Raw genomic sequence first — 27808 nt, 5'->3', positions numbered from 1 at the left:
TCAAAGTCTTGTAGGACAATACCAAATGGTCTAACAATTGTGTCATAATAGTCCCAGTAGGAAAGGAAAAATAGTGTTGTCCAGAAAAAAATTTGAAAAACTTAGGGCTGACAACTTCACAAATGTGGCAAAGACATGAACTTATAGATTCAAGAATCTCAGCATACTCGAAAAGGATAAATTCAAAGAAATGCACATCAAGACATATGATAATCAAACTGCTAAAAAATAAAAACAGGGCTTCCCTGGGGGCGCAGTGGTTGAGAGTCCACCTGCCGATGCAGGGGACACGGGTTCATGCCCCAGTCTGGGAAGATCCCACATGCCGCGGAGCGGCTGGGCCTGTGAGCCATGGCTGCTGAGCCTGCGTGTCCGGAGCCTGTGCTCCACAACAGGAGAGGCTGCAACAGTGAGAGGCCTGCGTACCGCAAAAAAATAAAAATAAAAAAAATAAAAATAAAAACAAAGGAAAAAGTCTTGAAAGCATCCAGAGGAAAACAATGCATCAAATATAGGGGAACAACAATTTGAATAACAATGGATTTCTCATCAGAATCATGAAGGATAGAAGGCAGCAGGGCAAAATGTTTAAAACGCTGAAACAAAGGACTGTCAAACCATAATTCTATATCCCACAAAAATATCCTTCAGAAATGAAGGTGAAATAAAGACATCCTCAGTGAAGGAAAACTAAGAGAATTCATCTCTAGCAGACATTCTTTAAAAGAAATGCTAAAGGAAATACTTCATGTGTAAAGGAGATGATAGCAGGAAGAAACATGTACCATTAGGAATGAAGGAAGAACAGTAGAAATGATAAATATCTGAGTGAATAAAGGACTGTCTTTTTTCTCCTCTTAAATTCTTTAAAAAATGTAGAGAGGTTGAAAGCAGAAAGCATAACATTGTCTAATGGGAATACCAATGAACGTAGATATAACACATATGATAACTACAACATAAAGACAGTGGATAAAGGGACTGATTTGGTGGTAAGATTTTTTTTTTTACATTCCACTGGAAGTGGTAAAATATTAATTCTAAGTAAAATGTGGAAAGTTAAGTATGTATATATAAATTCCTAGTGGGACCATTAAAAGAATGTACAAAGAAATACAGTAAAAAACACAATCAATATTTTAAAATGTAAAACTAAACAATATTTAAATAACTCAAAAGAAGGTATAAAAGAAAAAAGTTGAAAAAAAACAAAGGGAAGAAACAGAAAAACAAATAATACAATGTTAGACCTACTACAAACATCAATAATTAATTGTAAATGGTGTACATATACCAGTTATAAGACAAGAGATAGTAAGATTAAAAACAAGACCCAACTATTTACTGTCTAATAGAAAACCACCTTAATTATATAGGTAGGTTAAAGTAAAAGCCTAGGAAAATATATACTGTGAAAATATTAATCCAAAGAGAGCTGAAATAGCTATATTACTGTCAGACAAAGCAGACTTAAAAGCAAGTAAAATTACCAAAGATAGAAAAACATTATATAATGATAAAAGGATCAACTGACCAACAAGTCACAGAAATCCTAAACGTGAATATTTCTAACAACAGAGCCTCAAGACACATGAAGCAAAAACTGGTACAACTAAAAAGAGAAATGGACAAATCCACAACTGTAGACAACAATACTCCTCAATAAGGAATATAAAAGTAAGGAATATAACAAGTAAACAAAATCAGCAAGGATAAAGAACTAAGCAGCACCATCAACCAACTTAATTTAATTGACATTTATAAAACACTCCACCAAAAAACAGCAGAATAACATTCTTTTCAAGGGCACGTGGAATCTGCATCAAGAAATAATACATCCTATGTCATAAAAAAAAAGCCTCAACAAATTTGAAAGTAATAATGTAACACAAAGTGTATTCTCTGACCTTAACGGAGGTAAACTTTACGGGTTTTTATTTTTATTTTTTTATTTCCATTCTTTTTAAAATTTTTTTATTTAAAAAAAATTTAACAACTTTATTGGAGTATAACTCCTTTACAATGGTGTGTTAGTTTCTACTGTATAACATGGAGGTAAACTTTAAATCAATAACAGAAAGATTACTGATGTCTCAAAAATTTGGAAATTAAATATGCCATATGGGTCAAAGAGGGAGCCTTGAAGGAAATTAGAAAATATTTCCAGTTGAATGACAATGAGAATACAACATATCAAAATGTATGGGATGCAGCTAATGCCACACTTAGAAGAAAGCATAGCATCAAATGCTTACGTTAGGGAAAAAAGTTTCAAATCAACATTCTAAGCTTCCATTTGAGAAACTATCTTAGAGAAAGAGAAGAAAAATAAACCCATAACAAACAAAAAGAAGGAAATGATAAAGAGCAGAAATCAATGAAACTGAAAAATATAAAAAAGCAGGGAAGTGAGGAGAACTTCAAGATGGTGAAAGACTAAGACGTGGAGATCACCTTCCCACCCACAAATACATCAGAAATACATCTACATGTGGAACAACTCCTACAGGACACCTACTGAACGCTGGTAGAAGACCTTAGACCTCCCAAAAGGCAAGAAACTCCCCACATACCTGGGTAGGGCAAAAGAAAAAACAGAGACAAAAAATAGGGATGGGACCTGCACCAGTGGGACGGAGCTGTAAAGGAGGAAAGGTTTCCACACACTAGGAAGCCTCGTCACTGGCAAAGACGGGGGTGACGGGGGGAAGCTTCGGAACCACAGAGGAGAGCGCAGCAACAGGGGTGCAGAAGGCAAAGCAGACAGATTCCCGCACAGAGGATCAGTGCCAACCAGCTGTCACCAGCCCGAGAGGCTTGTCTGCTCACCCGCCAAGACGGGTGAGGGCTGGGAGCTGAGGATCCTGCTGCAGAGGTCAGATCCCAGGGAGAGGACTGGGGTTGGCAGCATGAACACAGCCTGAAGGGGGCTAGTGTGCCACAGCTAGCCGGGAAGGAGTCTGGGGGGGAAAGTCTGGAACTGCCAAAGAGGCAAGAGACTTTTTCTTGCCTTGTTGTTTCACGGTGCACAAGGAGAGGGGATTCAGAGCACTGCCGAAACAAGCTCCAGAGATGGGTGTGAGCCATGGCTATCAGTGCAGACCCAAGAGATGGGCATGAGACACTAAGGCTGCTACTGCAGCCACCAAGAAGCCTGTGTGCAACCACGGGTCACTATCCACACCTCCCCTCCTAGAAGCCTGTGCAGCCCGCAACTGCCAGGGTCCCATGATCCAGGGACAACTTCCCTGGGGGAACACACGGCACGACTCAGGCTGTTGCAACGTCATGCCAGCCTCTGCTGCCACAGGATCGCCCCACATTCTGTACCCATCTGTTCCCCTGGCCTGAGTGAGCCAGACCCCCCAATCAGCTGCTCCTTTAACCCCATCCTGTATGAGCGAAGAACAGATGCCCTCAGGCAACCTACACGCAGAGGCGGGGCCAAATCCAAAGGTGAACCCCAGGAGCTGTGCAAACAAAGAAGAGAAAGGGAAATCTCTCCCAGCAGCCTCAGGAGCAGTGGATTAAATTTCCACAATCAACCTGATGTACCCTGCATCTGTGGAATACCTGAAATGACAACGAATCATCCCAAATTGTGGCAGTGGACTTCGGAAGCAATGATATATATATATATATATATATATATATATATACACACACACACACACACACATATGTATTTTCTTTTTCTCTTTTTGTGAGTGTGTATGTGTATGCATCTTTGTGTGATTTTGTCTGTATAGCTTTGCTTTTACCATTTGTCCTAGGGTTCCGTCTGCCCTTTTGTTTTTTTTTTTTAAGCATGGTTTTTAGCACTTTTATCATTGCTGGATTTACTTTCTGGTTTGGTTGCTCTATTCTTTCTTTGCTTTTTTTTTACTTTTTAAATTTTTTTATTTTTAATAATTATTTTTTATTTTACAACTTGATTTTATATCACTTTCTTTCTTTCCTTTATTCTCCCTTTTATTCTGAGCCGTGTGGATGACAGTGTCTTGGTGCCCCGGCCGGGCATCAGGCCTGTGCCTCTGAGGTGGGAGAGCCGAGTTCAGGACATTGGTCCACCACAGACCTCCTAGCTCCATGTAATATCAAATGGCAAAAATCACCCAGAGATCTCCATCTCAGCGCCAAGACCCAGCTCCACTCAACGACCAGCAAACTCCAGTGCTGGACACCCTATGCCAAGAAACTAGCAAGATGTAACACAACGCCACCCACTACCAGAAAGGCTGCCTAAAATCATAATAAGGTCACAAACACACCAAAACACACCACCAGACGCAGAGCTGCCCACGAGAAAGACAAGTTCCAGCCTCATCCACCAGAACACAGGCACCAGTCCCCTTCACCAGGAAGCCTAAACAACCCACTGAACCAACCTTAGCCACTGAGGGCAGACACCAAAAACAATGGGAATTACGAACCGGCAGCCTGCGAAAAGGAGACCCTGAACACAATAAGTTAAGCAAAATGAGAAGACAGAGAAACACACAGCACATGAAGGAGCAAGGTAAAAAACCCACCAGAGCAAACAAATGAAGAAGAAATAGGCAGTCGACCTGAAAAAGAATTCAGAGTAATGATACTAAAGATCCAAAATATTGGAAATGGAATCGAGAAAATACAAGAAATGTTTAACAAGGACCTAGAAGAACTAAAGAGCAAACAAACAATGATGAACAACACAATAAATGAACTTAAAATTCTCTAGAAGGAATCAATAGTAGAATAACTGAGGAAGAAGAATGGATAAGTAACATGGAAGATAAAATAGTGGAAATAACTACTTCAGAGCAGAATAAAGAAAAAAAAATGAAAAGAATTGAGGACAGTCTCAGAGACCTATGGGACAACATTAAACACATCAACATTCAAATTATAGGGGTCCCAGGAGAACAAAAGAAAAAGAAAGGGACTGAGAAAATACCTGAAGACATTATAGTTGAAACTTCCCTAACGTGGGAAAGGAAATAGTAAATCAAGTCCAGGGAGCGCAGAGAGTCCGATACAGGATAAATGCAAGGAGAAACATGCCAAGACACATATTAATAAAACTATCAAAAATTAAATACAAAGCAAAAATATTAAAAGCAGCAAGGGAAAAGCAGCAAATAACATACAAGGGACTCCCCATAAGGTTAACAGCTAATCTTTCAGCAGAAACTCTTCAAGCCAGAAAGGAGTGACAGGACATATTTAAAGTGATGAAAGGGAAAAAACTACAATCAAGATTACTCTACCTAGCAAGAATGTCATTTAGATTTGATGGAGAAATTAAAACCTTTACAGACAAGCAAAAGCTAAGAGAATTCAGCACCACCAAACCAGCCTTACAACAAATGGTCAAGGAACTTCTCTAGGCAGGAAACACAGGAGAAGGGAAAGACCTACACTAACAAACGCAAATTTTAGAAAATGGTAATAGGAACATACATATCACTAATTACCTTAAATGTAAATGGATTAAATGCTCCAACCAAAAGATACAGACTGGCTGAATGGATAAAAAAACAAAACCCGTATATATGCTGTCTACAAGAGACCTACTTCAGACCTAGGGACACATACAGACTGAAAGTGAGGGCATGGAAAAATATCTTCCAGGCAAATGGAAATCAAAAGTAAGCTGGAGTAGCAATTCTCATATCAGACAAAATAGACTTTAAAATAAAGACTATTACAAGAGACAAAGAAGGACACTACATAATGATCAAGGGCTCAATCCAAGAAGAAGATATAACAATTGTAAATATTTATGCACCCAACACAGGAGCACCTCAATACATAAGGCAAATACTAACAGCCACGAAAGGGGAAATCGACAGTAACACAATCATAGTAGGGGACTTTAACACCCCACTTTCACCAATGGACAGATCATCCAAAATGAAAATAAATAAGGAAACACAAGCATTAAATGATACATTAAACAAGATGGGCTTAATTGATATTTATAGGACATTCCTATCAAAAACAAGAGAATAAACTTTCTTCTCAAGTGCTCATGGAACATTCTCCAGGATAGATCATATCTTGGGTCACAAATCAAGCCTTGGTAAATTTAAGAAAATTGAAATCATATCAAGTAAATTTTCCGACCAAAATGCTATGAGACTAGATATCAATTACAGGAAAAAATCTGTAAAAAATACAAACACATGGAGGCTAAACAATACACTGCTTAATAACCAAGAGATCACTGAAGAAATCAAAGTGGAAATCAAAAAAATACCTAGAAACGGGCTTCCCTGGTGGCGCAGTGTTTGGGAGTCCGCCTGCAGATGCAGGGGACATGGGTTCGTGCTCTGGTCCAGGAAGATCCCACATGCCGTGGAGCGGCTGGGTCCACGAGCCATGGCCGCTGGGCATGTGCATCCAGAGCCTGTGCTCCACAACGGGAGGGGCCGCGACAGTGAGAGGCCCACTTATTGCAAAAAAAAAAAAAAAAAAAAACCTAGAAACAAATGACAATGAAAACACGATGACACTAAACCTATGGGATGCAGCAAAATCAGTACTAAGAGGGAAGTTTATAGTAATACAATACTACCTTAAGAAACAAGAAGCATCTCAAATAAACTAGCTAACTTTACACCTAAAGAGATTAGAGAAAGAAGAACAAAATACCCCCAAAATTAGCAGAAGGAAAGAAATCATAAAGATCAGATCAGAAATAAATGAAAAAGAAATGAAGGAAACGATAGCAAAGATCAATAAAACTAAAAGCTGGTTCTTTGAGAAAATAAACAAAATTGATAAACCATTAGCAAGACTCATCTAGAAAAAAAGGGAGAACACTAAAATCGATAGAATTAGAAATGAAAAAGGGGAAGTAACAACTGACACTGCAGAAATACAAAGGATCATGAGAGATTACTACAAGCAACTCTATGCCAATAAAATGGACAACCTGGAAGAAATGGACAAATTCTTAGAAAAGCACAACCTTCTGAGACTGAACCAGGCAGAAACAGAAAATATAAACAGACCAATCACAAGCACTGAAATTGAAACTGTGATTAAAAATCTTCCAACAAACAAAAGCCCAGGACCAGATGGCTTCACAGGAAAATTCTATCAAACATTTATAGAAGAGGTAACACCTATTCTCCTGAGGGAAGAACACTCCCAAACTCATTCTACAAGGCCACCATCATCCTGATACCAAAACCAAAACGTCACAAAGATGTCACAAAGAAAGAAAACTACAGGCCAATATCACTGATGAACACAGATGCAAAAATCCTCAACAAAATACTAGCAAACAGAATCCAACAGCACATTAAAAGTGTCATACACCATGATCATACACATACAAAAGTATCATACACCATGATCAAGTGGGGTTATCCCAGGAATGCAAGGATTCTTCTATATACACAAATCAATCAATGTGATACACCACATTAACAAATTGAAGGAGAAAAACCATAGGACCATCTCAACAGATGCAGAAAAAGCTATCGACAAAATTCAACACCCATTTATGATAAAAAACCCTCCAAAAGTAAGCATAGATGGAACTTATCTCAACATAACAAAGGCCATACATGACAAACCCACAGCCAACGTCGTCCTCAATGGTGAAGAACTGAAACCATTTCCACTAAGATATGGAACAAGACAAGGTTGCCCACCCTCACCACTATTATTCATAGTTTTGGAGTTTTAGCCACAGCAATCAGAGAAGAAATAAAAGGAATCCATATGGGTAAAGAAGAAGTAAAGCTTTCACTGTTTGCAGATGACATGATACTATACGTAGAGAATCCTAAAGATGCTACCAGAAAACTGCTAGAGCAAATCGATGAGTTTGGTAAAGTAGCAGGATATAAAATTAATGCACAGAAATCTCTTGCATTCCTATACGCTAATGAAAAATCTAAGGAAACATTCCCATTTACCATGGCAACAAAAGAATAAAACACCTAGGAATAAACTTACTTAAGGAGAGAAAAGACCTGTGTGCAGAAAACTATAAGACACTGATGAAAGAAATTAAAGATGATACAAATAGATGTAGAGATATACCATGTTCTTGGATTGGAAGAATCAACATTGTGAAAATGACTATACTACCAAAGCAATCTACAGATTCGATGCAATTCCTATCAAACTACCACTGGCATTTTTCACAGAACCTGAACAAAAAATTGCACAATTTGTATGGAAACACAAAAGACCCCAAATAGCCAAAGCAATTTTGAGAAAGAAAAACGGAGCTGGAGGAATCAGGCTCCCTGACTTCAGACTATACTACAAAGCTACAGTAAATAAGAGAGTATGGTACTGGCACGAAAACAGAGATATAGATCAATGGAACAGGATAGAAAGCCCAGAGATAAACCCATGCACATATGGTGACCTTATCTTTCATAAAGGAGGCAAGACTATACAATGGAGAAAAGACAGCCTCTTCAATAAGTGGTGCTGGGAAACTGGGCAGCTACATGTAAAAATAAATGAAATTAGAACACTCCCTAACACCATACACAAAAATAAACTCAAAATGGATTAAAGACCCAAATGTAAGGCTAGACACTATAAAACTCTTAGAGGAAAACATAGGCAGAACACTCTATGACATAAATCACAGCAAGATCCTTTTTGACCCACCTCCTAAAGAAATGGAAATAAAAACAAAAATAAACACATGGGGCCTAATGAAACTTAAAAGCTTTTGCACAGCAAAGGAAAACATAAACAAGACCAAAAGACAACCCTCAGAATGGGAGAAAATATTTGCTAATGAAGCAAATGACAAAGGATTAATCTCTAAAATTTACAAGCAGCTCATGCAGCTGAATATCAGAAAAACAAGCAACCCAATCCAAAAATGGGCAGGACCTAAATAGACATTTCTCCAAAGAAGATATACAGACTGCCAACAAACACATGAAAGAATGCTCAACATCAGTAATCATCAGAGTAATGCAAATCAAAACTACCATGAGGTATCACCTCACACCAGTCAGAATGGCCATCATCGAAAAATCTACAAACAATAAATGCTGGAGAGGGGGTGGAGAAAAGGGAACCCTCTTGCACTGTTGGTGGGAATGTAAATTAATACAGCCACTATGGAGAACAGTATGGAGGTTCGTTAAAAAACTAAAAATAGAACTACCATATGACCCAGCAATCCCACTACTGGGCATAAACCCTGAGAAAACCGTATTTCAAAAAGAGTCATGTACCACAGTGTTCATTGCAGCTCTATTTACAATAGCCAGGACTTGGAAGCAACCTAAGTGTCCATCGACAGATGAATGGATAAACAAGATGTGACACATATATACAATGGAATATTACTCAGCCATAAAAAGAAAAAAAATTGAGTTACTTGTAGTGAAGTGGATGGACCTAGAGTCTGTCATACAGAGTGAAGTAAGTCAGAAACAGAAAAACAAATACCATATGCTAACACATATATATGGAATCTAAAAAAAAAAAAAAAGGTTATGAAGAACCTAGGGGTAGGACAGGAATAAAGACGCAGCCCTACTAGAGAATGGATTTGAGGACATGGGGAGGGGTAAGGGTAAGGTGGGACAAAGTGAGAGAGTGGCATGGACATATATATACTACCAAATATAAAATCAATAGCTAGTGGATAGCAGCCGCATAGCACGGGAGATCAACTCTGTGCTTTGTGACCACTTAGAGGGGTGGGATAGGGAGGGTGGGAGGGAGATGCAAGAGGGAAGAGATATGGGGATATATGTATATGTATAGCTGATTCACTGTGTTATAAAGGAGAAACTAACACAGCATTGTAAAGCAATTATACTCCAATAAAGATATTTTTTAAAAAGGCAGAGAAAAATCAATGAAACATTTGAAAAAATCAATAACATTGATAAACCTCGAACTAGACTGACAAAAAAGAGAGAAAACACAAATCGCCACTCTCAGGAAGAGAGGATATCACTACAGGTCAATCAGACATTAAAGCTATAATAAGGGAGTACTATGAACTGTGCTTATAAATTCAACAACTTGGATGAAATGGACCAATTTTTTTGAAACTACTAAACTCAGGATTCACTGAAGAAAAACACAGATAACCTAAACAGTTGTATGTCTACTAAAGAAATTAAATTTGTAATTTTAAATCTTTCACAAAAGAACCTCCAGGCCCAGATGATTTCACTGGCAAATTCTACCAAATTTTAAAAGAATATCAATTCTACACAATCTCTTTTCGAAAACAGAAGTGGTGGAAGCACATTCCAGCTCCCAACTTTTCTGACGTTGCCATTATCCTGATACCAAAACCAGACATGTACAGTACAAAAAAAAAGAAAAACTATAGTCCAATGTCTCTCATGAACATAGATGCAAAAATCCTCAACAAGATAATAACAGACAAAATCCTGAAAAGAATAATACATGATGATTGATGGGGTTTATCCCAAGAATTCAAGGCTAGCTCAACTTTTGAAAATCAATCAACATAATCCAATATACTAACAGATTACAGAAGAAAAACCACATGATCAAATCAATTTCTGCAGAAAAAGTATTTGAAAAGTTTACATCAATTTGAGATGAAAAGTTCACATCAATTTGAGATTAAAAGTTACAGTCTTGTAGAAATAGAAAGTTACTTCCTTAATTTGATGAAGCCCATCTCTCAAAAACCCACAGTTAACAGAAAACTTAATGACGGAAGACTGAATGCTTGCCCTCTAAGATTAAGAACAAAGCTCATGGTTGTTCACTCTCACCATGTTTATTCAACACCATAGCCCTTAGCCAGTTCAATAAAGTAAGAAAAAGAAAGAAAAGAGGTATAGATTGGAAATTAGAAAAATAAAACTGTTCTTATCTGCAGACCATGTAATTGTCTATGAAAAGAATTCCAAGGAGTCTACAAAAAGAATCCTGGAACTTATCAGTGAGTTAGCAAGACTGCAAGATACAAGGTCAACATATTTTTTAAAATAAATGAATTTTCATATTCTAGCAATGAACAATTCAATTTTCAATTTTCTGAAATTAAAAAAATATTCTTTACAATAGCTCCAAAAAATCTAAATACGTAAGTATAAATTTGTCAAAGTATGTGCAGTATCTGTGTGCTGAAAACTTAAAAAACACTAATGAAAAAAATCAAAGAAGACCTAAATAAGTGGAGAGATATACCATGTTCATGGAGAGATATACCACATTCATGGATTGGAAAAATCCATATAGTTAAAAATTCATATAGTCATTTCTTCCCTATATTGATTTATAAATTCAATGCAGTTCCAATCAAATTCCCAGCATGACTTTTTTTAGGTATAAAAGAACTGATTTAACTACCTCATATTTGCTGTCCAATTATACTCTACTATATACTATAGCGATATACAGTGGGAAATTCCTTATGTTTTGCAGTGAGTAGAAATATAGATTTTAGTAATATAACAAACAGGCTTGTGGTAAAATAGTCATCAAATATACATGACTGTTAAGTGATTTTATGTAATAAAGGAATATACTTGAATATTAAGAGAAGTTGGAGGAATGCAGCATGTGAAAAATAAAATATAATTGAAAAACACCTGATTTTAAAACTATGTGAAAGGCAAAGGAACTAGAATAGCCAAACTATTTTGAAAAAAAAAATAAAGCTGAAGGAATCACACTACCTGATTTTAAGACTTACTATAAAACTACAGCACTCGAGATAGTGTGGTATTGACAAAGGGACAGACACATAGGTCAGTGGAGAAGAACTGAACCCAGCGTTAGATTCTATTGGCTACACAAATATGGCCAACTGATTTTTTTACAAAGGTGCAAAGGCAGTTCAAAGGAGTAAGGATAGTTTTCATCAAATGGTTTTGGAACAATTGGACATTCATATGCAAAAAAGTGAAACTCAATCTAATCCTCACACTTCATAGAAAAATTAACTCAGTATGGCTAAGTGAAATAAGTCAGACAGAGAAAGATAAACACCACATGATCTCATTTATATGTGGAATCTAAAAAGAAAAACCAAACCGAACTCATAGAGAACAGACTGATAGTTGCCAGAGGCGTATCTGTGTGTGTGTGTGTGTGTGTGTGTGTGTGTGTGTGTTTCTGTGTGTGTGTGTACATGTGCACATGTGTGCAATGGGTGAAGGGAGTCAAAAGGCACAAACTTCCAGTTATAAAATAAGTCATGGGGATGTAATGTACAGCATAGTGACTAGAGTTAATAATACTCTATTATATATTTGAAACTTGCTAAAAGAGATCTTAAAAGTTCTCATCACAAGAAAAAAATTTTTTAACTATTATGGTGATGGTTTTTAACTAGACTTATTGTGGCAATTACTTCACAATATATACAACTATTGAATCATGTTGTACACCTGAAACTAATAGAATGTTATATGTCAGTTATATCTCAATAAAAAAATTAACTCAGAACGGTACATAAGTATAAAACTATGGAACTTTTAAAGGAAAACAGGAGAAAATCCTCATGATTTTAGCTTAGTCAAAGCATTAAGATATGACACCAAATCACCAGCCCATTAAAAAATTTTGATAAACTGGACTCTAATCAAACTAATACCCTTTTTTTCTGTGAAAGACACTGATAAAAGAATGAGAAAAAACAAGCTACAAATAGGGAAAAAATATTTGCAGATCTCATATCTAGTAAAGGACTTGTATCAAAAATATGAAAAGAACTCTCAAAATTCAACAGTAAGAAATCAACAACCCAACTTTAAAAACTGGTGGAGGGCTTCCCTGGTGGCGCAGTGGTTGGGAGTCCGCCTGCTGATGCAGGGGACACGGGTTCGTGCCCCGGTCCGGGGGGATCCCACATGCCGCGGAGCGGCTGGGCCCGTGAGCCGTGGCCGCTGAGCCTGCGCGTCCGGAGCCTGTGCTCCGCAACGGGAGGGGCCGCAGCAGTGAGAAGCCCGTGTAAAGCAAAAAAAAAAAAAAAAAAAAAAAAAAACTGGTGGAATAATTTCAACAGATACTTTACCAAAAGTGATATAGACATGGCAAATAAGCACAAGAAAAAATGTTCAACATCACTAGCCAATAGTAAAATGCAAATTAAAACCACAGTGAGAAACCACTATACACCTAAATGGCTAAAAAAAATTTTTAAATAAAATACCAAATGCTGGCAAGAATGTGAAACAGCTAGAACTCTCATGTGTTGCTAATGGATTGAAAAATGGTACCACCATTCTGGAAAAACAGTCTGGAGATTTTTTATAAAGTTAAACATACACTTGCCATATGACCCAGCAGTCCCACTCTTGGTATTTACCCCAGAGAAATGAAAACGTACGTTCACCCAAAAACCTGTGCATGAATATTAATAGCAGCTCTATTCATAAATACCAAATACTGGAGAAAACCCAAATGTCCTTCAACAAATGAAAGGATAAACAAGCTGCAGTATATCCATATAATGGTGTATTACTCAGTAATAAAAAGGAATAAATCAAAGATACATGCAACTACATGAATGAATCTCAGTGACATTACACTAAGTGCAGGAAGCTAGTCTCAAAAGGTTATATACTCTCTGATTCCATTTATATGACATTCTGGAAAAGGTGAAACTACAGGAACAGAGAATAGATCAACGGCTACCAAGGCTTGGGGTGATAGAAGAGTTTGGCTAAAAGGAAAGCAAAAAGAGGTGTTCTTTTTTGCCTTCCTTTTAGCCAACAATTTGTGATAAAATTGTTCTGGATCCTGACGGTGGTGGCTGTTACATGAAATTATACACGTGTTAGAACTGTATACCAAAAAGTCCATTTTTACTATATGTAAATTTTAAAAAATAATTTAAAAATAGTGGCAATTGATACAGTTTATATTATATCTTGTTCCAGATAAGATTTTAAATGATTTCCTTTAATTGTAAGATGCTTGGCTAATTATCTTAAGCTAAATATAAACATAAGAAAAACATTTGCTCCCAGAACTTGCTTAAAGGTGAGCGTCAATCGGGACTTCCCTGGGTGGCGCAGTGGTTAAGAATCCGCCTGCCAATGCGAGGGACATGGGTTCAATCCCTGGTCCGGGAAGATCCCACATGCCGTGGAGCAGCTAAACCCGTGCGCGGCAACTACTGAGCCTGCGCTCTGGAGCCGGCAAGCCACAATTACTGAGCCCGTGTGCCACAACTACTGAAGCCTGCGTGCCTAGAGCCCGTGCTTGGCAACAAGAGAAGCCACCACAATGAAAAGCCCACGCACCGCAATGAAGAGGAGCCCACGCTCGCCGCAACTAAAGAAAGCCCGCATGCAGCAACAAAGACCCAACACAGCCAAAAATAAATAAATAAATAAATTTATTTAAGAAAAAAAAGGTGAGCCTCAATCCTTGAAAATCTGCTTACCTTAAACTCTCCTTTTTATCCCTTTGATGCTCTCACTTTCTTTTCCATCTTTCTTGGGTGCTCTACTCTGCCTCATCTCTTTCCCCCTTCTTTTCTGTGCTTTTTTCTTTATCCTAGCTTAACTGATCATATTTTAAGCTGATGTATATATTTTACACTATATATTTTGCCATGAATGAAAACAAACTTATACTCCTTGTTCTTTCTTTAAAGTTGAATGACTTGAACATTTTATATTTCCCTAAAATAAAATATTCTGTCAAATTACTTAAAGTTGGTTTTTACCTGTGAATGATTTTCAGAGCTGACATTTCCCCTTCAGTTGCTCAGGGGCTCTCAAGAAAAAAGAAAAACTTTTCCCCCCGGTCAAATGAAAAGGCAGATTTTTTCCCCTTAAAGTTGATGTAATTTTCATTGTCTTATATTATGAAGATTAAGCTTTATATAGTCTAGATTCTTTTTTTTTAAATTACATCAAAAGTGAAATTGCATATTTTTTTAAAAAATTGAGAGGCACGCATAGCTACAGGGCATTCCAACAGTGTATTCATTTTTAGGCAAACAACCCCTTTGAAGCCAACATATTTGTTTGCAACCAAGTAGCTATATATAAAACAATCATCTAAGAGATGGACATAAAGTTAACTTGCAAATGGTTGGTGTCACAGAGGCAGCCATTTGTGTTTAAAGGTGATAATCAGGAATTAAATTGAGCACTAGAAAAGATGTCAGATTATGAAGGAAAATGGGTTTGGGAGATTGTATTAAGAAAAAGATTTTTTTTACGGTATGCGGGCCTCTCACTGTTGCAGGGCACAGGCTCTGGACGCACAGGCCAAGGGCACAGGCTCTGGACGCACAGGCCCAGCCAGGCTAGGCTCACGGGCCTAGCCACTCCACGGCATGTGGGATCTTCCCGGACCGGGGCACGAACCCGTGTCCCCTGCATCGGCAGGCGGACTCTCAACCACTGCGCCACCAGGGAAGCCCCAAGAAAAAGATTTAGACTTATCGTGGTGATAATTTCACAATACATACAAATATTGAATCATTATGTTGTACACCTGAAACTAACATAATATTATAAGTCAATTATACCGCAATGAGAAAAAAAAATAAAAAGAAATGAGCTGTGTTAAGAAAAAGATGAAGGAAAAACCTGCTTGTAGACTTACAAGGTAAAGGCTAGAAAAATTTGGTAGACTAAGAATTTCTGTACAAAGAGAAAATTTGAGCCCACTCATCATATAACAAGATAGGGTTGGTTTTTTTTTTTTGCATAAACCAAAGAGAAAAGATGTCTTACTGTTATCTGCAATGCCATCTTCATGTTTTCTTCCACTGTCCTTTTCATTTTCATCTTCTGAGTTTTCTACTTCCTGAATAACCATCCTTTTCCCTTTGGTTTGAGTCTCAGATGCAGGTTCAGAATTTTTCAGATCTCTTTCAACCTCTAACAAGGTTTTCTGAAACATAATCGCCACATTAAAGAAAACTTTTACCTTTAGTAAAAAGTATAACCATTCTTGCAAGTAAGAATATCAAGATATTAAAAAGTGAATAAAGATAACTAAGATAAAGCTTCTTATGGTGGTCTTTATTTTTCTTTTCAAACAACTTCACTGCTTTGTCTGATTAGAACTATACATGTCCACTGTAAAAAACTTAAAGCATAACAAGTATAAAAGAAGGAAGAAAAAAATCATCTGAAATCCTGCCACTCAGATAAACTACTGACATTCTGATGATCATCTTCCTGGATATATTTGTATGCATATACAAACAGAGGTGTCCAGTTTTATACAAATTAAACCATACTATACATGTTTTTTTAAGAGTCATGTTGAAAGTTCTTTAATATTTTATGCCAACTAGAAATTTAAAAAAATATATCAAACCATTTTGCTTCCTTCCTCATCTTTAACACCTTACTGAGGTATAATTGACATAAACTGCACATACTTAAAGAGCACAAGTTTTAATAGATTTTGATGTAATAATAAACATATCCATCATTCACAAAACGTTTCTTCCTATCTTTTTGTTATGATTCCCTTTTGCTCATCCCTGCAACCACTGTTCTTTCTGTTACGATAGATTAGTTTGTATTTTCCAGTTTTTTATATAAGTAGAATCATAATACATGTACTCTTTTTGTCTGGCTTCTTTCACTTAGCATAATTATTTTGAAATTTATCCATGTCGTCTTATGAACCTATTAGTTCATTCCCTTTTATTGTTCAGTAGTATTCTATTATATGCTTATAAAATGATTTGTTTATCCATTCACCTATTGATGGACATTTTAGGCTATTTTCAGTTTTTGGCAATTACAAATGAAGCCATTATAAACATTCGTGCTTAAATCTTTGTATGGACATATGCTTGTATTTTTCTTGGTGAATACTCGGAGTGGAATGACTGGGTCATGCGGTAGGCGTATGATTGTTTTGTTTAACTTTTTACCTGTATTCCAAAGCAGTGGGATCATTTTATATTCCCAAGTTTCAGTTCTCCCACATGCCCACCAACACTTAGTATGGTCAATCATTTTCATTTTAGCTGTCTAACAGGTTTGTAGTGGTATCTCTTGTGGTTTTATGTTTCTCTAATGACATTGAGCATCTTTTCATGTGCTTATTTTCCATTCACATAACTTTTGGTGACGTGTCTGATCAAATATCTTGCTTATTTTTCATCAACCTGTTTGTTTTCTTGAGTTTTTAAAGTTCTGTATATATTCAGGACACAAGCCCTTTGTTGGATACAAGATTGCAAATATTTTCCCCCAGTCTATGGCTTGTCTTTTTATTCTTCTGATAGAATAAATAAAAACTTTTTAATTTTGATGAAGCCCAATTATCAACTTTTTATAGATTATGCCTCTGTGTCACACCTAAGGAATATTTGTCTCATCCAAGGTCATAAAGATTTTCTCTTATGTCTTCTTCTAGAACTTTCATACTCCAAGTCTTATATTAAGGTATATGATCCGCTCTGAGTTAATCTTTACATATGGTTAAGGTAAAAATGCATTTGGTTAAGATCTAAAGTTAATATGTAAACATGAACTTATGTTGGATAGTAAAATTAAAAGTGGTTTTCCTTGTTTCAATTTTTTTTAGAATATTAAAATGCTAACTTTTTAATGAACATACCATTATAAAAAGGAAATACTATGGGGTGAAGATGTGTTCCTAAGCTGCACCCTAAACCTAATCCACTGAAATGCTGACTTGATAAATGCAGCTGATACAGTAGGGACATCAGCTGCCTCTCAGAAAGAGTTAGATAACCTGAAAGGTATGTGGAAACAGTGACAAGTTATTGGTGGAAGACAGTTCTCCAGGGGTTTCCCATATTTCTGAATATATTGTAAGCAGAGGAGCTAAACCACCTTTGTTCTAGACTTTTTTTTTTCTTTGATTTATAACAACAGGAATTTATTTCTCAGTTCTGAAGACTGGGAAGTCCAAGTTTAAGGTGCTAGCAGATTTGGTTTCTGGTGAGGGCCTGCTTTCTGGTTCACAGACAGCTGTGTTCCTGCTGTATCTGCACTTGGTGAAAGGGACCTAGATTATCTTTTTAAGGATGTTTGTACTGACAACAGCCCTGGGAAATAGAGAATGCCCTATCTGGGCATTCTGCCGCCCACACGGAACTTGGTAGCCAGGGTAACGGACATGAGCTTCAAGCTCATCAGCTTGCCATGCCATGAGTAGCGAAGTCTTTTGTGCCTGACTCAGGAATCTTGTATATTCTTCTAGGCCACCTTGCTAATTTACATGTAGGGTAAACTCTCAGGCCCTTCACAGCTCTTGACACTTACCTCCACTCCTTAGGATTGAATACAGATCCCCTAAGTGCATATCTGAGTCAGTTTACTGTTAGGGATGCTATGGTTACCACGCAAATTAAGGAATAAACACTCTTTTATGGCCATCAAGCTCCTGCTTAATCCTACCTAGGAAAGTTCTACACCATTTGCATAATAAATTGAACTTGGCTCAAAGAAAAGAACTGCCTACAAAGCTTCAGGAAAGAGAAAATTATTTGTCCTTCAGGAGTAGGTTTATGATTTTGGACAATTTAAGAGCCAGCTTTCTTCCACTTCAAATAGACGTTAACACTGGGAATATCTGAGATGTACCTCTCTTTTTTTTTTTTAACATCTTTATTGGAGTATAATTGCTTTACAATGGTATGTTAGTTTCTGCTTTATAAACAAGTGAATCAGCTATACATATAAATATATCCCCATATCTCTTCCCTCTTGCGACTCCCTCCCACCCTCCCTATCCCACTCCTCTAGGTGGTCACGAAGCACCAAGCTGATCTCCCTGTGCTATGTGGCTACTTCCCGTGAGCTATCGGTTTTACATTCGGTAGTGTATATATGTCCATGCCACTCTCTCACTTTGTCCCAGCTTCCCCTTCCCCCTCCCCGTGTCCTCAAGTCCATTCTCTGCATCCACCTCACTACAAATAACTCAATTTCGTTTCTTTTTGTGGCTGAGTAATATGCCACTGTTTATATGTGCCACATCTTCTTTATCCATTCATCTGTCGATGGACACTTACGTTGCTTCCATGTCCTAGCTACTGTAAATAGAGCTGCAATGAACATTGTGGTACATGACTATTTTTTGAATAATGGTTTTCTCAGGGTATATGTCCAGTAGTGGGATTGCTGGGTCGTATGGTAGTTCTATTTTTAGTTTTTTAAGGAACCTCCATACTGTTCTCCATAGTGGCTGTATCAGTTTCCACTCCCTCCAACAGTGCAAGAGGGTTCCCTTTTCTCCACACCCTCTCCAGCATTTGTTGTTTGTAGATTTTTTGATGAAGTTCATTCTAACTGGTGTGAAGTGATACCTCACTGCAGTTTTGATTTGCATTTCTCTAATAATTAGTGATGTTGAGCAGCTTCTCATGTGCTTCTTGGCCATCTGTATATCTTCTTTGGAGAAATGTCTATTTAGGTCTTCTGCCCATTTGTGGATTGGGCTGTATGTTTTTTTGATATTGAGCTGCAAGAGCTGCTTGTAAATTTTGGAAATTAATCCTTTGTCAGTTGCTTCATTTGCAAATATTTTCTCTCATTCTGAGGGTTGTCTTTTCGTGCTGTTTGTTTTCCTTTGCTGTTCAAAAGCTTTTAAGTTTCATTAGGTCCCATTTGTTTATTTTTGTTTTTATTTCCATTTCTCTAGGAGCTGGGTCAAAAAGGATCTTGCTGTGATTTATATCATAGAGTGTTCTATGTTTTCCTCTAGGAGTTTTAGAGTGTCTGGCCTTACATTTAGGTCTTTAATCCATTTTGAGCTTATTTTTGTGGTGTTAGGGAGTGTTCTAATTTCATCCTTTTACATGTAGCTGTCCAGTTTTCCCAGCACCATTTATTGAAGAGGCTGTCTTTTCTCCATTGTATATTCTTGCCTCCTTTATCAAAAATAAGGTGACCATATGTGCTTGGGTTTATCTCTGGGCTTTCTATCCTGTTCCATTGATCTATATTTCTGTTTTTGTGCCAGTACAATACTGTCTTGATTGCTGTAGCTTTGTAGTATAGTCTGAAGTCAGGGAGCCTGATTCCTCCAGGTCCATTTTTCTTTCTCAAGATTGCTTTGGCTATACGGGATCTTTTGTGTTTTCATACAAATTATGCAATTTTTTGTTCCAGTTCTGTGAAAATATGCCAATGGTAGTGTGATAGGGGTTGCACTGAATCCGTAGATTGCTTTGGGTAGTATAGTCATTTTCGCAATGTTGATTCTTCCAATCCAAGAACATGGTATATCTCTCCATCTATTTGTATCATCTTTAATTTCTTTCATCAGTGTGTTATAGTTTTCTGCATACAGGTCTTTTGTCTTCTTAGGTAGGTTTGTTCCTAGGTGTGTTATTCTTTTTGTTGCAATGGTACATGGGAATGTTTCCATAATTTCACTTTCAAATTTTTCATCATTAGTGTAAAGGAATGCAAGAGATTTCTGTGCATTAATTTTACATCCTGCTATTTTACCAAATTCATTGATTACCTGTAGTAGTTTTTCAGTAGCATCTTTAGGATTCTCTATGTATAGTATCATATCAACTGCAAACAGTGACAGCTTTACTTCTTTTCCGATATGGATTCCTTTTATTTCTTTTTCTTCTCTGCTTGCTGTGGCTAAAACTTCCAAAACTATGTTGAATAATAGTGGTAAGAGTGGGCATCCTTGTCTTGTTCCTGATCTTAGTGGAAATGGTTACAGTTTTTCACCACTGAGTATGATGTTGGCCGTGGGTTTGTCATATATGGCCTTTATTATGCTGAAGTAAGTTCCATGTATGCCTACTTTCTGGAGGGTTTTTATCATAAATGGGTGCTGAATTTTGTTGAAAGCTTTTTCTGCATCTATTGAGATGATCATATGGTTTTTATTCAATTTGTTAATATGGTGTATCACATTGATTAATTTGCATATATTGAAGTTTCGTTGCATTCCTGAGATAAACCCCACGTGATCATGGTGTACAATCCGTTTAATGTGATGTTGGATTCTGTTTGCTAGTATTTTGTTGACGATTTTTGAATCTATGTTTATCAGTGATATTGGCCTGTAGTTTTGTGACTTCTTTGTCTGGTTTTGGTATCAGGGTGATGGTGGCCTCGTAGAATGAGTTTGAGAGTGTTCCTCCCTCTGCTATATTTTGGAAGAGTTTGACAAGGATAGGTGTTAGCTCTTCTATAAATGTTTGATAGAATTTTCTTGTGAAGCCATGTGGTCCTGGGCTTTTGTTTGTTGGAAGAGTTTTAATCAGTTTCAATTTCTGTGCTTGTGATTGGTCTCTTCATATTTTCTATTTCTCCGTTTCAGTCTCAGAAGGTTGTGCTTTTCTAAGAATTTGTCCAGTTCTTCCAGGTTGTCCATTTTATTGGCATAGCGTTGCTTGTAGTAATCTCTCATGATCCTTTGTATTTCTGCAGTGTCAGCTGTTACTTCTCCTTTTTCATTTCTAATTCTATTGATTTGAGTCTTCTCCCTTTTTTTCTTGATGAGTCTGGCTAATGGTTTATCAATTTTGTTTTTCTTCTCAAAGAACCAGCTTTTAATTTTATTGATTTTTGCTATTTTTTCCTTCATTTATTTCTGATCTGATCTTTATGATTTCTTTCCTTCTGCTAACTTTGGGGGTTTTGGTTCTTCTTTCTCTAATTGCTTTAGGTGTAAAGTTAGGTTGTTTCTTTGAGACGTTTCTTATTTCTCTTAAGGTAGTATTGTATCGCTATAAACTTCCCTCTTAGTACTGATTTTGCTACATCCCATAGGTTTAGTGTCATAATGTTTTCATTGTCCTTTGTTTCTAGGTATTTTTTGATTTCCACTTTGATTTCTTCAGTGATCTCTTGGTTATTAAGCAGTGTATTGTTTAGCCTCCATGTGTTTGTATTTTTTACAGATCTTTTCCTGTAATTAATATCTAGTCTCACAGCATTGTGGTCGGAAAAGATACTTGATACGATTTGAATTTTCTTAAATTCACCAAGCCTTGATTTGTGACCCAAGATATGATCTATCCTGGAGAATGTTCCATGAGCACTTGAGAAGAAAGTGTATTCTGTTGTTTTGGGATGGAATGTCCTATACATATCAATTAGGTCCATCTTGTTTAATGTATCATTTAAAGCTTGTGTTACGTTATTTATTTTCATTTTGGATGATCTGTCCATTGGTGAAAGTGGGGTGTTAACGTCCCCTACTATGATTGTGTTACTGTTAATTTCCCCTTTTATGGCTGTTAGCATTTGCCTTATGTATTGAGGTGCTCCTATGTTGGGTGCATAAATATTTACAATTGTCATATCTTCTTCTTGTATTGAGCCCTTGATCATTATGTAGTGTCCTTCTTTGTCTCTGGTAATAGTCTTTACTTTAAATTATATTTTGTCTGATATGAGAATTGCTACTCCAGCTTACTTTTGATTTCCATTTTCATGGAATATCTTTTTCCATCCCCTTTCAGTCTGTATGTGTCCTTAGGTCTGAAGTGGGTCTCTTGTAGACAGCATAAGTACGGGTCTTGTTTTTGTATACATTCAGCCAGTCTGTTTCTTTTGGTTGGAGCATTTAATCCATTTACATTTAAGGTAATTATTGATGTGTATGTTCCTATTAACATTTTCTAAATTTTTGTCGTTTGTTATTGTAGGTCTTTTCCTTCTCCTGTGTTTCCTGCCTAGAAAAGTTCCTTGAGCATTTGTTGTAAAGCTTGTTTGGTGGTGCTGTATTCTCTTGGGTTCTGTTTGTCTGTAAAGGTTTTAATTTCTCTGTTGAATCTGAATGAGATCCTTGCTGGGTAGAGTAATCTTGGGTGTAGGTTTTTCCCTTTCATCACTTTAAATATGTCCTGCCACTCCCTTCTGGCTTGCAGAGTTTCTGCTGAAAGATCAGCTGTTAACCTTATGGGGAGTCCCTTGTATGTTGTTGTTTTTCCCTTGATGCTCTTAATATTTTTTCTCTGTATTTAAATTTTGATAGTTTGATTAATACGTGTCTTGGCATGTTTCTCCTTGGATTTATCCTGTATGGGACTCTGCGCTTCCTGGAGTTGACTATTTTCTTTCCCATGTTAGGGAAGTTTTCAACTATAATCTCATCAAATATTTTCTTTCTTTTTCTCTTCTTTTTCAGGGACCCGTATAATTCGAATGTTGGTGCGTTTAATGTTGTCCCAGAGGTCTCTGAGACTGTCCTCAATTCTTTCCATTCTTTTTTCTTTATTCTGCTCTGAAGTAGTTATTTCCACTATTTTATCTTCCAGGTCACTTATCTGTTCTTCTTCTTCAGTTATTCTGCTATTGATTCCTTCTAGAGAATTTTTATTTCATTCATTGTGTTGTTCATCATTGTTTGTTTGCTCTTTAGTTCTTGTAGGTCCTTGTTAAACGTTTGTTGTATTTTCTCCATTCTATTTCCAAGATTTTGGCTCACCTTTACTATCATTATTCTGAATTCTTTTTCAGGTAGACTGCCTATTTCCTCTTCATTTATTTGGTCTGGTGGGTTTTTACCTTGCTCCTTCATCTGATGTGTGTTTCTCTGTCTTCTCATTTTGCTTAACTTACTGTGTTTGGGGTCTCCTTTTCGCAGGCTGCAGGTTTGTAGTTCCCATTGTTTTTGGCGTCTACCCCCACTGGCTATGGTTGGCTCAGTGGGTTGTGTAGGCTTCCCTGTGGAGGGGACTGGTGCCTGTGTTCCGGTGGATGAGGCTGGATCTTGTCTTTCTGGTGGGCAGGTCTGTGTCTGGTGGTGTGTTTTGCATTTTCTATGATCTGATTATGATTTTAGGCAGCCTTTCTGCTGAAGGGTGGGGTTGTGTTCCTGCCTTGCTAGTTGTTTGGCATAGGGTGTACAGCACTGTTGCTTGCTGGTCGTTGAGTGGAGCTGGGTCTTGGCGTTGAGATGGAGATTTCTGGGATATTTTTGCTGTTTGATATTACATGGAGCTGGGAGGTCTGTGGTGGACCAATGTCCTGAACTCAGCTCTCCCACCTCAGAGGCACAGGCCTGACTCCCAGCCTGGTCACCAAGACCCTGTCATCCACACAGCTCAGAATGAAAGGGAGAAAAAAAGAAAGAAGGGAAGTAAAAAATAAATAAAATAAAGTTATAAAATAAAGAATAATTTTTAAAAATAAAAACAAAATTTGAAAATAATAAAATAGAAAGAAAGAAGAGAGCAACCAAACCAAAGAACAGTTCCACCAATGATAACAGATGCTAAAAACTATACTAAAAAAACCCCCAAAAAACGGACAGACAGAACCCTAGGACAAATGGTAAAAGCAAAGCTATACAGACAAAATCACAGAAGCATACACATACACACTCACAAAAAGAGAAAAAGGAAAAAAAAAAATATATATATATATATCATTGCTTCCAAAGTCCACTCCCTCAATTTGGGATGATTCGTTGTCTATTCAGGTATTCCACAGATGCAGGGTACATCAAGTTGATTGTGGAGATTTAATCCTCTGCTCCTGAGGCTGCTGGGAGAGATTTCCCTTTCTCTTCTTTGTTTGCACAGCTCCTGGGGTTCAGCTTTGGATTTGGCCCTGCCTCTGCGTGTAAGTCGCCTGAGGGCTTCTGTTCCCGCTCAGACAGGACGGGGTTAAAGGAGCATCTGATTAGGGGGCTCTGGCTCCCTAAGGCCGGGGGCAGGCCGGGTACAGAATGTGGGGCAAGCCTGCGGTGGCAGAGGCCGGTGTGATGTTGCAACAGCCTGAGGCGTGCCATGTGTTCTCCTGGGGAAGTTGTCCCTGGATCACAGGACCCTGGTAGTGGCAGGCTGCACAGGCTCCCAGGAGGGGAGGTGTGGATAGTGACCTATGCTTGCACAGAGGCTTCTTGGTGGCTGCAGCAGCAGCCTTAGCATTTCATGCCCGTCTCTGCGGTCCATGCTGATAGCCGCGGCTCATGCCCACCTCTGGAGCTTGTTTCGGCAGTGCTCTGAATCCCCTCTCCTTGCGCACCACAGAACGAGGCAAGAAAAAGTCTCTTGCCTCTTCGGCAGTTCCAGACTTTTCCCCCCAGACTCCCTCCCAGCTAGCTGTGGTGCAGTAGCCCCCTTCAGGCTATGTTCACACAGCCAACCCCAGTCCTCTCCCTGGGATCTGACCTCCGAAGCCAGAGCCTCAGCTCCCAGCCCCCGCCCGCCCTGGCAGGTGAGAAGACAAGCCTCTCGGGCTGGTGAGTGCTGGTCAGCACCGATCCTCTGTGCAGGAATGTCTCTGCTTTGCCCTCCACACCCCTGTTGCTGCGCTCTTCTCCGTGGCCCCGAAGCTTCCCCCCTCCGCCACGTGCACTCTCCGTCCACGAAGGGGCTTCCTAGTGTGTGGAAAGCTTTCCTCCTTCACGGCCCCCTCCCACTGGTGCAGGTCCCTTCCCTATTCTTTTGTCTCTGCTTTTTCTTTTCTATTTTGCCCTACCCAGGTACGTGGGGAGTTTCTTGCCTTTTGGGAGGTCTGGGTTCTTCTGTCAGCGCTCAGTAGGTGTTCTGTAGGAGTTGTTCCACATGTAGATGTATTTCTGATGTATCTGTGGGAAGGAAGGTGATCTCCACATCTTACTCTTCCACCATCTTGAAGCTCCTCATACCTATTTCTTAAAGCTGTGTCCTAATCCTCGACATCATTTTTCCAGCAAGACTGATATCATTTTAACATAAATACAGAAATAGCAAACTATAGAATTAGGTGAGGTATCACTTTCTGTACTTACTTTGGCCAACTCATTATCAGGTTCAACAGTCAGTACTTTATTCAAATCTTTTATAGCTTCCTGGAGCTTGTTTTGATGTTTATACGTAGTGGCACGGCGCAGAAGAGCTGAAAATTTACCAAAATAAAAGACATACTTTAACATATGGCATTATGGTTATAACACACTTTTCAAGTGTAAGTATATATGTAACATAGAACAGTTTAGAATGCAATTGTGCAAACTACACCAACTTCCAACGACCTGGCCCTCTGGGTGCTCCAGTCCCTGCCAGCTCCTCCAAGGGCTGAGAGACTCGGTACCTCACCCCTCAGAAGCACCATGCTGTGCTACAATAATGGGAAGGTCTTCACTAAACAGTAACACGTTCCTCCTTATAATCATCACTAGTATTATTTCCACTTTATGAACATTTAGAAAACCCCTCCTTTAAATTTAGTACATTACTGACCAGCACCTGACCCAGAATCTGGGCTGTTAGTGAAATCTCTATAGCACAGGGAACTGAAGGAATCCTGGTGATTATGTCAACTAGGTTCAGAAATTGAATACTTTAGCAATTTGTATCAGGGTTTTTTTTTTTTTTTTGTAGGTTACAATATCTAATTTGATCATTTTTTAATACTGAAATGAATGCCTTCCTAGTCCAATTGTTATTAATTATATAATGAGAGAATTTTGTGTAGTTAGACATGATTTTGAAAAGAATCAGTCTTGGTAATTCTGAAAAGTGAGATATTTATATCTGATTTAATACACTTCTATTTTTTTATTTTAGATTTTTTTTTTGATGTGGACCATTTTTAAAGTCTTTATGGAATTTGTTACAATAATGCTTCTGTTTTATGTTTTGGTTTTTTGGCCACAGGCATGTAGGATCTTAGCTTCCCAACCAGGCATTGAACCCACACCCCCTGCATTGGAATGTGAAGTCTTAACCACTGGACTGCCAGGGAAGTCCCAATATGCTATTTTAAAACATAAATTTCACTAGTTTGATTTTAGTCCTAGAATGAGCCACGAAAATCTAGAGGATAAATCATTTTATCATAAGTGTAATCAAAATTGTAGCGTAAGTACAAGTTTAGCTTTTACTATTACTACTCAGATTGTAGAAGGGATTGTCCATAAAGAAATATTCATGATATAACAATTACCATTTTTAAAGACTTTTTACTTTGGAAAATACTTTAGATTCACATAAAGTTGCAAAGCTAATACAGATAGTTCTCATATACCTTCACCCAGCTTTCACTAATGCTAATATCTTATATGTAACTACGGTATTTTTGCCAAAACTAAGAAAATAACATTGGTACAATACTGTCAACTAAACTACAGGCTTTCTTTGGATTTCACCAATTTCTCCACTAATGTCCTTTTTCTGTTCCAGGATGTAATCAAATACCACATTGCATTCAGAGCAATTATTTTTTGAGTAAAAAATAAAATTTTGAACAGGAAGATATTTATCCACTTAAGAAAACCTAAGACTTTTCAATGCTTTATGGCCATAATGATGGCCATAGTGGCTCTGTCAAATTTTTTTTTAAATAGTGAAGATTCTGGTGCTTAAGGAATTATTCAATCAAGGAAGAATGAAAACAGAAGGCCATTCTACTGACAGAAGAGTAGCACAGTGGTTGAATGTGGGCTCCTGATGTCTCATCCAGTGTTGAGTCCTGGCTCTGTCACTTACTAGCAGTGTGATCTTAGGTGAGTTGTTCAATCTCTCTATGCCTCAGTGTCCTTTTGTAAAATGAGTGTGCTAATAATAGTACCTGCACATTTACTGAGCTGTTGTGAAAATTAATGGAGTTAATACATGTACTACATGGCACAGGGCCTGGCACAGTGATGGTGTGGGCCCATCAGGAGATCGTAAAACCTTTACCAGGCACCTGCCTAAAGCTGGGAGCCCACTGGTACTCTGTGATAGAGACAACATACAGGCATGGGAGAACTCTACCGGGGAAAGGAGAGCAATCCATTATGATGACAGTCAGTCTGATGCACCGGGATCCACCCTCAGCACAACCATGGTTTCTGCCCATCCATGTTTGTAGGCATGTGAAGAAAAATTAAGTGGTTATATTTATCTGAATCTGTAAGTATTTAAAGAAATAGAATGAGTCTGTTATAATTTATGCCACTTCCTTTTGGAATGACTCCCTGA

The 27808-nt window shown here is 37.8% G+C and overlaps 1 protein-coding gene across 3 annotated transcripts in view; it reads right to left on the bottom strand.

The window, feature by feature from the left end:
- SPAG1 (sperm associated antigen 1) overlaps positions 1 to 27808 on the bottom strand; it is a 102675-nt gene that overhangs the window by 42560 nt on the left and 32307 nt on the right. For all 3 annotated transcript variants that reach the window (XM_060287659.2, XM_060287660.2, XM_070044036.1), the window contains 2 exons: positions 25633 to 25739; positions 15672 to 15831 (listed from right to left, as the gene is read on the bottom strand). In XM_060287659.2, the coding sequence (XP_060143642.1) occupies positions 15672 to 15831; positions 25633 to 25739 (267 nt within the window). The remainder of the gene's footprint in view (positions 1 to 15671; positions 15832 to 25632; positions 25740 to 27808) is intronic.

This window comes from Globicephala melas, chromosome 17, assembly GCF_963455315.2.
Source record: "Globicephala melas chromosome 17, mGloMel1.2, whole genome shotgun sequence".
NCBI classification, from domain to species: domain Eukaryota; kingdom Metazoa; phylum Chordata; class Mammalia; order Artiodactyla; family Delphinidae; genus Globicephala; species Globicephala melas.
The sequence above is the reverse complement of the archived record's forward strand: the minus strand, read 5'-3'. Positions and strand labels throughout refer to the sequence as shown.